At 40.5% G+C, this 13,671-nt stretch overlaps 1 protein-coding gene and 1 long non-coding RNA gene across 4 annotated transcripts in view; one reads left to right on the top strand and one right to left on the bottom strand.

The window, feature by feature from the left end:
- The window catches only part of mgl (megalin), a 49,619-nt gene extending 44,767 nt beyond the window's left edge, over positions 1 to 4,852 (bottom strand). Inside the window, exons 1-2 of one of the 3 annotated variants that reach the window (XM_043424753.1) lie at positions 4,304 to 4,852; positions 3,810 to 4,128 (exon numbers count right to left, since the gene is read on the bottom strand). In XM_043424753.1, coding sequence (XP_043280688.1) covers positions 3,810 to 4,026 — 217 coding nt within the window. In that variant the 5' untranslated portion in view covers positions 4,027 to 4,128; positions 4,304 to 4,852. The remainder of the gene's footprint in view (positions 1 to 3,809; positions 4,129 to 4,303) is intronic. The other 2 variants (XM_043424752.1, XM_043424754.1) reach the window with 2 other exon arrangements.
- Positions 4,853 to 11,776: 6,924 nt separating this feature from the next.
- Positions 11,777 to 13,063, top strand: LOC122413599 (uncharacterized). Its single transcript, XR_006261586.1, has 3 exons — positions 11,777 to 12,001; positions 12,141 to 12,476; positions 12,712 to 13,063. It is a non-coding gene; the product is annotated as an uncharacterized lncRNA (long non-coding RNA).
- The last annotated feature ends 608 nt before the right edge of the window (positions 13,064 to 13,671 follow it).

Below are 13,671 nucleotides of genomic sequence, written 5' to 3'. Positions count from 1 at the left end.
GGAGCTCTGAAAATCCGAAGAGCGAGTCACTATATGTATAACGATTATTTTATACACGCGCGCTTTATAAAATAGCCGGATTAAGCAAGATGGGGAATTTTTCTCGATTCTCCGTAATTCTTCTATAGGGCTGTATCTTGAGTTCCGCACGCCATCCGTAACTATCCACGCGTGGTGTAAAACCCGACAGAAAGTGTATGTGAAAATAATAAGGAAACAACGCGCGGTATTGAAACATCATAACATGACAAAACGCATTAAACTATTTGAGCAATGTTCGAATGCTATAAACGCGATTAAATCGTTCATTTTTTGTACCCAACATTTGTAATCAATCAAAGGGGTGATATGAATTTATTGCAGTCAATGGATACATCGGACCGCATCTCGCATCGAAGAGTATACATCACTCGCGCGCGCGCACGCGTATAGTACCCAACTTATACATATCTTATTTTTGCTTTTCCTATACCTAATGGGTGCGCTCGCGTACACCAGATTACAGAAGATTCACCGTGAAAACCGGTTTCATAACTTTGAACGATCTCGCGATGAGCCGAGCAAAGTGTAGCTCGTGTATATTAAAGTTCTATGGATGTGGTTTTCGTCCGTGTGCTTACACTGCTTATATGATTTTTCGAATATACGCGCAGACATACCCGCGGGTATGCAAGTATATGCGTCGATTACCATCTTCGGGACTCGAGAGTCTACCGCGAGAGGATCGCTTATTCATCCGGGGCAGAGTTATCCTGTATCTATTATTAATGCACCTTTGCTTTGGTGGATTAAAGTAGAAAAAAATAAAATAAGAAACCGATTGTGTACTAATCATAACAATTCGTTATGAATCTTGTAAATTTCATGACTCAATAATTATATAAAACTGTGTCCCGGAACATGGTCCGCACTCACAAAAAAAAATCTCCGAGCTGACATTCTTGTGCGCCGATGAGCAAGCTCGTGATTAGTCAACGCGCGCAACAACTCTATAAGAGGTTATCGAGGTGACGGCGGCAACAGAGAAGGAGGAGGAGGAGAAGGTATTTTATTCAGGATTCGCGCAGTTGAGGAGTTCGTTACGGTAACAAGCATGAGATTTGAGAGTGGAAAATTCTAGTTGTCAATTTGATAACTTCATTGAGGAAACGGACGCAATATATATTGTGCACTAATCAACAGCTATAGCTATGCCATTAACTTGTTATTTATACGCTTATTTTTGGTTCATTCGTCCTTCGAGCATGAGAACCGGACAAACCGAATTTTTTAAATAAAGAGACCGGTTCGTTAGGAAAAAAATGTGAAAAATTGAACTTGAGCCCTTTTTTCTTTCGTACCTTTATCGATTTTTTTGACATCATATTTGACAGCGTTATCTGACCGCGCGCGGTAGTACGTTGAGATGAAAAGTGTAAAAAGCACGATCGCGTTCAATGACGCGCTTGACCGTGAGCGAACAACGAGTCGAGAGAAAATTGATTGTACGAACGAGGTCAACTCTCATCCGTCCAAATCACTATACGAACGCCCATGTAAATTTATATGCACTTTTGTATGTCCCCTCTGCAATGCGTGAATCCCTATCAAGAAAAAATAAAAATACAAGGAGATGGAGAGAGAGCGCAAACCAAATTGAAAAATATTTGATATTAAATATTTGATGCATATTGAAAAAATAAAATTTCGCACGCGGATATAAGAACAAGAAAGAGAGGAGCAGAGTGCATTGGTCCATGACCGATGTTTCGATTATTACATTTCCCGCGCGTTCTTTGGTGAGTGGTGCTGCGAACCGAAAGATCGGGGAGCCCCTGCGGATCATCTTAATCGATAATGAAAGTCAATGGATCAGTCACAGAGATCTCGACGCCTCTGTCACTCCGCGTTTAACCGGCGGAGATTCCCTCTTCTCCCCGCCACTCCCCTCCTTATTCGCGATATTTCTCTTCGGGTGGTCCATGCGAACACGATCGAACGTTAAAACTAATTGATACACATATTTCTTTTCTTTTTGCTTCCTCATCGAGAAAGCTTCGTGACGATGAAAATTTTTTTTTCCAGTTTTCAATGTCAATGTGCTTTAAATGTTCCAAAACATCGAAAAATCATACCTAGAAAAAATGTCCGTGTCCGTGTCCGCGTCCGCGTCCGCATCCGCGTGTGTGTGTGTGCGTGTGTGTGTGTGTGTGGGTATGGCACTGCAAAATTCAAACGCTTATAACTCGGAAACGGTTTGAGATACAGGGCTACCATTTTGCACAGATGTTAATCTATACAAGCTCTTCGTTCTCTGATAATTTTGTCAGAATTTGTAAAAAATTACGAATCTGACAACGTTTTGAAATTTTCATAAAAAGAGTGCCGACGCTCTAACTTTTGAAAATTTTAAGATTTATTAATATTTTTTTTTTATAAATAGACTATCATAATAGGAAGGTTGGTATTGAATTTGGGGAATATCGGTTGAGCGGTTTAAATTTTATGACATTTTGAATTTTACGAAAATATGAGTTTTTCAAAAAATCGTCTAACCGCTTCAATTTTTGGAAATTTTGTGAGATATTGTGCATAAGTCTGTACTTCCTCTATGAGGTGGACCGATGAAAATTGAAAGTTGCAAACTGTTTTTTCTGATGGCTCGTCATTTAGTTTTTTTTTATGAATTTAAACAAAGAGATAAATTAAAATTCGTAAAAGAAGGCAAAGAAAATACATTATTTCCTTGTATAAAAAAAAAAATGCTGCAAATTGCTTCCTCAAGATGGTCAAGATGCACGATGCTCGAAGCTTCCTCTATGAGGAAGTCAAAAATGAAAAATATAGCACCTCATAGAGTAAGCTTTGAGCATCATGCATCTTGACCATCTTGAGGAAGCAATTTGCGAATTTTTTTCTTTTATTATTTAGATATTTGTCGCACCAAAAAATCATTAAGAGATACGAATCTTTAAGATGGTTCGATCTTGAAAAAACGAGCGAAACGAGACGTACGATCGCCTTCGAGTAAGTTTTTTCAATATAGCGAAACCAAATATTTCAATCCAATCGAATGATTGAAAATGCGAGGCATCGAATTCGCGAGCACGGATGGTGGGAAGCGATTCGCGTGGAGGTAAATTGCCACCGAGAACGATTCGCAGTGTGTTGTTCCGCGTATCAAGAAATACCTACTACTACTACTATATCCACCACAAGTCGCGCGGCGGCATATTATATATGTACTTATACACAGAGATCTATGGACACAGTTATTTAGGATCCTGCTATCGATTTACACACATAAATATAACGCGTAATTGAACAACACCACAATCGCTATAGATTCATCGGTCGATGCTCTTTACGGCCTCACGAGGTGGTGGTGAGATGATTGTGGCGGTGTTAAGTTAATTTTGGCTATAGCATGCGGTATCACAGCTTAACGCGATATACGAGATTTTGCTTCGAATCGCTTCGAGCCCGCGTTCGTGCGCTCTTGAACAATTGAAAATACAAGGGAAGAAACAATTGTTGTTTCATTCGCAGGTGTTGGAAAAAAAAAATATATAAATCATTTTTCAATCGATGGCTCGAGAGGTCTGTACGGATCGAGGAAAAAAAAAGATTCTATGATCGATTTTAGCGTGTTGCACGTTATTCGCGATCATACCGTGCATCCCGCGAGAAACATTTATGAGAATTTCGTCAACGGGGAAACCGGCCCCGGACCGTAATTTCCGAGTTTATAAGCAAATTTGTTTTTTTTTTGCCGAGTCTGGTCGCGCTCGTCGGAGAAGAAGAATAAAGAAATAAAAAACATTGCATACCGAGAGTGCTGTTAGCGGCCGTGGGGTCGATCCTCGTGACAACGACGAGTGCAATCGTGACAAGAAGGCCAAACATATTTACGGTGTTAATCCTCGTTCTCGAACGGTAGCTTCGTGTACGAAGATCGTTGAGCAACGTTGAGGAACGACGATATCGCAGTTTGTTGGGACCGGAAGCAGCGCTGGGGACCGGCAGGGCCGACGAAGCCACCGCCATCGCGCACCCCCGTGCCTATTCCACACACACTTCGTTGATCACCACTCTTATACCAATAAACCACCTTGCCGGGTTAACAACAAACGCAAAACAAACACCCTCCTGTTGATATTAAAACCACGTTTCAGTTTATATATATGAATGCGAGCATGAAAATAAACGAGTGCAATGAAAAATAAACAAGAGATGAACGAATGAAGGGCAGTAGGAGGAAGGAGGATCGCGCGTTTGGTATTCCGTTTGTTGGTTATTTGCCGTTTGCAAATTCACCTCGAACCTTGTCTCGCGATTCTCGTCGGTAGTTTCGCCCGTTTCGACGAAGCTTGCAATCGCGCACTCACTGCAAAACAGGCGCAGGTACGAAGAAAATGACTTTTTGAGCGGTTGTTTGAGACGACGGGCAAGAGGAAGGGTGGGAGGGATGAAAGGAAGGTGGAAGAGGGCGGGGAGGGGGAATTGTCTCTTGGAGGTTGAAAAACTTGAAGGAGTGGGGACAAATATTTACTGCGCCGAGCGAACCGATCCAATCGCTCGAGGACCCATTTTCTCACCTTATGATATCAACAACTACGTATAGACAGAATCGGATCGCTTATTATTTATAACGTGACCACAACTTATTGCGCGGTTTACCGGAGGCTCCTTTATCTCGCCATGTCTTTGTTTCTCCACGTGTGTGATCCGCGAGAACCCGAATTTACGGATATGGGGAAGGGTTGGGGATGAGGGATTAATTTATACGTTAATTTAGTTCTCTTTCTTTTTGCTTAGTCCATAGCTTTTTTCTGACGCGACATAAACGCGGTCGCGGTCAGCAGGCGACTGCCAGACAAGCATCGATGGGTCCGTACCGTCGACCACGACATGGCGATCTGTCCGTCTCTTTTTCTCCCTCTCTCTCTCTCTCTCTCTCTCTCTCTCGTTCTGCTGCATAGCGCATTTCTTCACCAGGATACAGGAGTGGTGGGGGGGGGGGGGGCAAGAAAGAGAGAGAGAATAAAAAAACCTGCTAAGCGCGCTACATCGCGCTCGAACCGGCGTTACAGCCAATCGCCGTCACCATTGCCCCACTTTTCGCCTTCGTTACTCGGGAGAATCACAGAGGGCCTTATTCTTCAAGGCCCTGTGCATGGTTCCTCGATCTTTCGGATACTTTGCTTAGCTTTTTTTTCAAGTCTCCATCGCCCGTTGCTGTATATAATGTACACGAGTTTCTTTTCACGAGAATACCAACTCGTGTTTAAGCTTCTTTCTTATTCTTCGTTTTCTTCTTCCTTGGCCTATTGCCCCACCACCACTACACCACCTGTTCCACGAGTTTATCCATTATTATCCGATGCGAATACTTTCCTTTCAAAACACATCCTTCTTGATCTTTTTCTTCTTCTTCTTCTTCTCCCTCAGCATATACCTAATAAACAACCTTTAAACCTTTTCTTTTGTGACGTAGACGCAAATCCACACGGGTCACGTGTAGATCACGAGTTTTGTTTTCCTTGACTCAACAGAGGTATAGCGAGAGAGAGAGAGAGAGAGAGATATCAAAAGAAACAAGTGAGCCGGCACATAACACGCTCGTTCACCGTTCATTCAGTTGCGCTCAAGTGTGTTCCGGATCCCATCGCGTGTATGAGGGAATCATCCTTTGACGTTACTAAAAATCCTTTGTACATTCCTATTTTCATAATTTTTCGCTTTCCTGCGTATCATTCATTTACAAACACTCACCCAACACAGATCATATGCGTCCCGCGATACACGAATGAATTGATTTCTACCCAAATTCAATAAAATTGAGGATGGACAGGTTAGAACTATACACATTAGTTGCAAATGCTGGGCTCTTATACTGGCGCAGGTGGTGCGGTATCGTGAATGTTTCATTTCGAACTATCAAGTTCCAGGTACTTTTCAAACGACATTTTTTTCTGTTGTGAAGCAAAAGAATTTCCGAAACTCATGTTGCACATATCAAAGCTATTTGAAAATCCTAAATTGCATCAGCGATGCATGAAAACATGCTGAAAGTTGAAGAACCGCTTCACGAGCAATATACAAAACAATGTGTATATATTGCGGAGGTTGACGCTACAATAACGCGCGTACTCGCACTCGGCCCCCGTTTGTGTTGCAACATCATTCGTACTCGTATATGACGACGAGCATGCTGATTACTTGACGAGCTCCACCGATTTATGGCCCTAATTGAGTTCCTTCTTGTCTCCCGGTAAAGACCGATACCAATTTACATTCTACATTTGCATACATGCCGTAACAAAACCCGGACAAACAAATTCATTTTGATTCGATGAACGGGGACATAATTTTTTTTTTTATTTTTTTAAATTTTTTATTTCGATGCCATTCTAGTAAATTGGAATGAATTTTTGTACAAGAATTCGAAAATGAATTTTTGCTTTTGTCGCAACTACAAATTATACAATTTTTCGACATACGCGCATCACATTTTTTTTTTCTATTACTTCTATCAATAACCTCATATTTGTAGTGACAACACAACCTTTTGACGTTCAGAACAGAGTTACGATCGGCCGCGGCTAGTCATACTCACGCGAGCAGCCTTTTATTTTTTTTTCTTACAACTCGCCGGGATCGGTAATAACCATGTACCACCGGTACCTTCGTAAAGCCGAGTTACAAATAATAGCGCAGAAAATTCTACCTTCTTTTTCCCGCCGCCCCGTTCGCAATCGAGCGTTTCTGCGCAATTTTTACAACCCCGCAGGACCGCCGCTGCGTAAACAAATTGCTACCGATTTCTGCGCCACGTGAATGGTATTTCAGCTTTATGCGATACGATATGATGCTGCGAGCGCAAACGAAAAACAATAAAAACATAGTATTTTTATAGAGAGCATCTTCCCCGTACCGTGTTTTCGAGCGGCTATATATATGTATAACAAAGCTCGCTTCGTGACACAATACCTCATCTGCTGTTGCCGTTGTTATACTCTCTTATCTTATGAAAATTGTTAAGCGAATCTTCTCCGCGCCAAGATTCACTTTTCGAGCAATTATATTTTTTTTATGCGACAAATCAAGTATTTTCGAATTTGTAAGGCCGAATGAAAGATCCCGCGATCGAATCCTATAATATGCTCGTATATCGTACTTTCCTCCTCATCTCGTCGCGTTTCCCATTCCGTAAAGTGTCCGTATATAAACGAGTATTCCGGTCAAAAAATTCATCAAATTTCCCAGCAAATTCATCGTTTGTAATTGTTTGTTTTTCAATAAAACATGACGGTGCTGTTTGAAAAAAAAAAATGAGCGCAAAGCGTACCAGTCGCCAATGTCACCGTGCAGGTGTCACCAAATCCTTCGATGCGCTTCCGGTAACAGCGCGCGGCGAAACGTTATGCAGCTATTAATATATATGCAGCGTATATGTGTGAACACACAGTGTCTCGCGCTCGATGTTACCGCACTAATGACGACGACGATAGGGGACACGATGCCCCTGGCCGCTGAATCCGCCTATATTATGTATTTGTATTTACAGTAAAAGAGTTTCGATTAGTCAAATTTATGTGTATATATATGCAGAGGAAAAAGTCGTGGTTCGTTGGTATAAATGAAAAAAATGTTTGTCGCGCAATATATAATAACCGTTGGTAAAACTGAAATCTTTCGTATATATGAATTCGTTCCGAGTGATGATATTGGAAAGCCGAAGAAAGATTGAAAGGAGATTGAAATAAAAATATGATATGACTCTTGTGTAACAACTTTCGTCGGAGCCGAGATGACCGACCCGGATTACAATTAACAATAGGTCTCGGACCCTATGATAGAGGGGGGGGGGGGGGGGGGGGGCCGAAACAGATGAAATAAAAGTCGAAGCGTGTTACAATGGCGTAAAGGTCGAGACATTATATTGCTACAGGCCTCAGGTACATTGAATGTTGCATTATGCGAGAGGCGGCAGAGGCGCCCCGATCGCTAATAACGCGAGAGAAGCGACATTGTGAATGGCGCGTCGTCCTGATTGTTGCGTTTCGTGTGAGATATATATATATACGTTTTACTACACTGCGCTATAACGTTCTCAGAACGGTGACCAGCGCGCGAGATGGTACGGCCATGAGAGAGAGAGAAAGGCGAGAAAACACGATAAAGAATAAAGATACGCGCAGAAAGAACGTTCATTGAAAGAAAGATGACGTGAACGCGCTGTGTGTAACACGAGGCGAACAAGCAGGCGGCGTAGCAGAGACAAATAACAAATAATACGGCGGCAAAATGAATAGAAGAAGAACGGACGTGCGAAAAAGAAATTTTTCAAAATAAAAAATAAATAAAAGATGTAAAAAAAAATCCGGGGCAGCAAATCCCGTAACGATATTTCAATGTAATTATAACTCGTGCATGTGTGTAACGAGAATTTAGAGATGGAGCGCGTGTGCGCATGATCGGTGCATGCGGATAGTTCCCTCGTTATTTATATTTATAATATTTTTTGAGATTTCTCATAGACTATACCTACATGTATGACTACATTGTGACATATAAGTTATGTGGTGGTGTGCGAGGGGTTGCCCGCTCGGCTGGCACAGCCAGGTACCAAATGCCACAAGGTCACGACTCGAGCGGCAGAGAGCGCTGCATGATGGACCCGTAGATTCTTCGAGAGCTTCATTTTTTTTTCTAGAATATCGTCTATTCGCGCCATCAGTTGTAGATCTATATTGCGCGTTGGACGCTCTCGGGACGGTTAACATGTTTTTTTTTTTTTTAATCGAAACGTGTTTAGCTTCTGCCCGGTACAATTTGAGAGTGAACGTAACGAAAAAGGCTCGGGAGAGGTATATGCAAAAAAAAAAATGCGAACGAATAGCATTAAAACGGTAGAATAAACCGCAAGACACGAAAAAGATAATTATTGAGGTCGTTGTACCATACGGCCGGTGGGTTATCCGTGGACACCCGTTTGGCAATTGGTCGTAATATAATCTTCAGCCACGGGACCGACGACGGAAAGAGCCGATAATTACTTTCGTGGCAGTTGGAAAAGCGGTTTTCTTTCGCGCCAAGATCAGGACACTGTCGGACATTTGGTAGTATTACATTATTACAAATCCAACGGACCCTATAAATGCAATGCAACAGACTTATAGTTAATGCTGCACCGCGTCGGATAGATGGCCGACGAACAGATGAGCACTTATAGGCAGAACTATACTGATCACGGTGCTCCGGTATCATACTGGGGGAAAAAATGAACTTTGATGCAAATAAATATCTTTATTGTTGCCCGCAGTTAAAATAATGATTTGTGAGAAATTGGCTCGAATGTCCCAGGATCAACTTGGCAATGTAAAATTTCAATCACGACGAGAGACAAACAAATATTTTGAGATAACTCGATCGCATATTAATAATGCGATGGCAGATGCAATATTTTTTATTCTTAGCTGTAAAACGTCTCCGTCTTTGTCGCCAAGGTTGTCAAAAAAATCTTGCATTCCAGCGGTTTCATCGGGAAAGCCTTTTCCATCGGCGGCCTTCGCTTTCGCTTCGACGACGAGATGATCCAATAAATATTCGTCAGTTTTCGTAAACGACATTTCAACAACTTTAACGAACCAATAAACAACGAGATTCTCTTCATTTTGACTCTTCGAGTTGTCTTCGAGATTTTCGATCCAAAAATCAATTTGATCCTGAGAATCTTGGAATACTCCGCCGCTTAGTAAAAGCATTTTGACTGTTTTGCGCGATTGAAAATCTATTTCATTTTCTCCCGAAACAAAGTAAAGAAATCTCAAAGCTTCGATTTTCATTTGTCCGCGATTACTGCTGCTCGCTCTTCTCCTCGTCGTCAGTTAAAATTTTGTCCAACCCGATAATAAAAATTTTCGAGCTTAGTTCACCGGAAGCTGAGGAGAGAGCTATTTCAAGCTCGGTACACATTTATCTATAGCTTCAAACAATATCCAAAATAGAGCATTCAAATGTTGTAGTTTCGATGGTATAAAATCTGGAATTTCTTTCCGATCGGAGGTATTTTTTTCCGCATGCCGAGATTCCAAAGTTTAAACATTTTTTCGAGAGACGCCACGTTTTTTGAAATATAATCCGTCATGAAATTTGTAAAGAGAATATGGTAATCGACTTCATTACATTGCTCTTGAACGACGTTTGCGAAAATTCTCGCTTGCTTGAGCATTTTCGTCAACAGTCGGGGATACCCTCCCTCCCGCCTGTCGTATCATGAAAATTTTATTCTCCAGAGATCGAATGATGGCACCTTTTAGAACTGATGAAGGAATTGTCAAATTTTGGACAGTATTCACTGAGTAATTGTGAGCTCGAAAGCTCTGATAAACACGGTTTCACACCATTTTCCCGATTCTTCGTATTGAATATTATTATGATTTCATTATTATGAATGATACGTTTATGGAGATTAGAGGCAAGAGTATTTACGGAGGTTATAAATGAAATAAACGTATGTAGTTTGAAGAAATACGGCGTTATTTTTATTGGTTCACCAATTTTGACATTTTTTTTTTACTACAAATTTTGGTTGTAACTTCTGTTCTCTTGAAGAACATTTTGCCTCATACGCAAACGAATGTAATAAACAATCCCGTATATACGATAAAATCTCCACGGCGGGACCGCACATGGTTTAACCATTTTCGTTTTTTTTCACTTCAAACGTTTCACGATAAGCACTAAGAATTATAGAAATTAAATATAATATAAAAGTAGGGAATTTATTTGTCGTACTGGTATGACACCATATACGGCACTCGCTGCTTTTACTAATTTTAGGTTAAATTGTTTAAAAATAGGTTGCACGTTTTCATCCCTACCACATCCCTACCTACGTACATCCCTAGATTGCAGCGCCACGCCACGACCATATCAAACATTTAATACGCGGACAATAAGAGAACCACGCCGTCCTATAGAAAACTGGCTACGTTTCAAGACCTGTATGTAAGACCGTGGTCACACCCAGCTTGTAGGCTCCCGAAGCTTCCCATCACCGCCACTACGCGGCTAAATCCGTTTAACAGTTTCTCGTAAGCAGATGGTTAGGTCTGCGTTTCAATATAATGCGCATCGCTCTACGCCTCAACATCCTCAGCGCGTCTATAGGGCACGGTACGAGTCACTCAGCCCTACTGATGAGTCTGTGACCGTACCGAAGACGAAACGCAACGATCCCATTCTTTTCGACCGCTACGCACTGCGTAGGGATCTTCTTTACCGACCTAACCATTCTTTACTTATACAGAAACTCCTCGACGGTACACGATTTGTGTTAGACTCTGGCCTGAACGTCCCCACGGACGCCAGGCACTGAGTCGCTACAAGCTAGACCTCCGTTAACTTGGCCCCCACATTTGATTATTTCAAACTTTTATTAATGCAAATCGTTTGAGAGTCGTTAGAGAGAGTATGAGAGAAAAGGAAAATTGTTTGAGAGTGATTATTTTTTTCGTAAAAACGATTTTATTTTTTGGCGTGAAGCTGGCCCCCATTTTTTTTATCTCCTGGAAAAATGGACTTGGACGTTTCATTTTTTTTTAATCGTTTGAGAATCATTTGAGAGAGATTGAGAGTGAAAGAAAATCGTTCGAGAGTTGAGATTTTAATTGATATTAAATGATTTATAATTAGATGATTTCACCTAGGGTCCCTAGAACTGGGACACTTCCGACGTGCGCAGCGGGTATGCGCAGTGCACTTGCGCAAGCACATGCTGTAATAACATGCATGTGAGCATGTGGGAGTGGGATCAGCTGCTTACAGCAGTCGACAATGATAAACGGATCAATCAACAAACCTACATTTTATACTAATATATTTTAACGTTTTCCAAGTAGGCTATCGATCAGATAAAATTAACTGCCGGACTGATTGATCGCTACAAAATATTAAAAGTTTTATCCCTTTTCACCAGCCAACATGCTGAGGATTCATTAAAATCAGTTATAAGGTAAGTTTTTTATTATATTTCCTCTTTGGAACAGCTTTACCAGCTGTTATCTCCAAACTCCTGCAATTTGCTCATTGTCGTGTTTCTTTGAGAAAATTTGAAAAAACATCCGAGAAAATTGATGGTCATGCATTTACAGGAACGAAAACGTAGGCGAAAAATACTGGAGCAAAATGCAGGATTACGAGCCTTGCCCGCGTTTCGCTCATCAGCTGGTCTACAATTACGTGAAAAAAGTTCACTATTTGTTCGGTGGGAATCCAGGTCGTTCTTGCTTACCGAAATTACGATTAAGATCCAATCCAAAACATAATGCAAAAACCGTGATGACGGGGAAAAGCGAAACTCGAGGACGAGGGAATTGTTAAAACGGAGGTCTGAGTGAGAGAAGATAATACACGGAGACAACTTCAAAGACGGGCCAACGAACCCCATTATCGAGTGGAAGGACAGAGAGGAAAAACACGATACAAATGTAATATAATTTTTGTAGTATTCACGTATATCCTACATATAGTGTATAAAAATGAATACGTATATAAATAATTGATCAATGGGTATAAATAACTCTATTCGAGTTATGTAATCGTTCCGAAAAATGCTGCTCAGCACTCGTTTTTCATATACCAATATCGCGAGCCAAATTCAAGATACCATTGAACAGCTTATTATGGAAAAATTTACATGAAGATTGTTTTTTCTGTTTCAAGATGCGAAGCACTGTGATACATTACGAAAAATGTATTTACCAACGAGAAAGTCACCGAAAATAATACCAACGTATATACTCCAATTGATGCGCAAATGATAGACGCGTCAGTGGAGGAAACTTGAGATCGACAACCTTCTTTACTCTCCATTCTATGAATATGGATTTATCTGTATTTGTTAATAAACTTGTAATTCATCGTATCCATATACATATTCGATATATACAAATTCATAACACCATTTCCTTTCTTCTTTCGTTTGATCTTTCAGCGAAAACGCATTTAAAAAACGAATGCGAATATGAATTTGTCTGTATTTGTTAATAAACTTGTAATTCATCGTATCCATATACATATTCGATATATACAAATTCGTAACACCATTTCCTTTCTTCTTTCGTTTGATCTTTCAGCGAAAACGCATTTAAAAAACAAATGCGAATATGGATTTGTCTGTATTTGTTAATAAACTTGTAATTCATCGTATCCATATACATATTCGATATATACAAATTCGTAACACCATTTCCTTTCTCCTTTCGTTTGATCTTTCAGCGAAAATGCATTTAAAAAACGAATGCGACATAAAAAGACACTAATAACTTACTCCAATAACAGAAGTGAGTCTTTGGTGCGGTGACGTGTTCGCATGATCAAAAAACTAACGATATTTTTTTATAATTCAAATAAAAATTTATTTTGAAAACTAAATTAAAAATTGCGTTCCCACACCTGATTCAAAAACCACTTTCCAACATACACGACTCTAGGTAGTTTTATTCAGCTCGAATATTTTTAGTTAATGCGTAAAAAGGCATTTTAACGTCCCATTTTTCACTCAACCACCTCTTTGAACGGTTTAAAATTATTAATTGAGCCTCACCATGCTGAGAAAACCTGGAAACACCCAAGAAAAGAAGAAAAATTCTAGAAATATTCCGCAAAGGTAAATTTGAAAAG

The sequence above is a fragment of the Venturia canescens genome, chromosome 7, assembly GCF_019457755.1.
Source record: "Venturia canescens isolate UGA chromosome 7, ASM1945775v1, whole genome shotgun sequence".
Classification (NCBI taxonomy): domain Eukaryota; kingdom Metazoa; phylum Arthropoda; class Insecta; order Hymenoptera; family Ichneumonidae; genus Venturia; species Venturia canescens.
The sequence above is the reverse complement of the archived record's forward strand: the minus strand, read 5'-3'. Positions and strand labels throughout refer to the sequence as shown.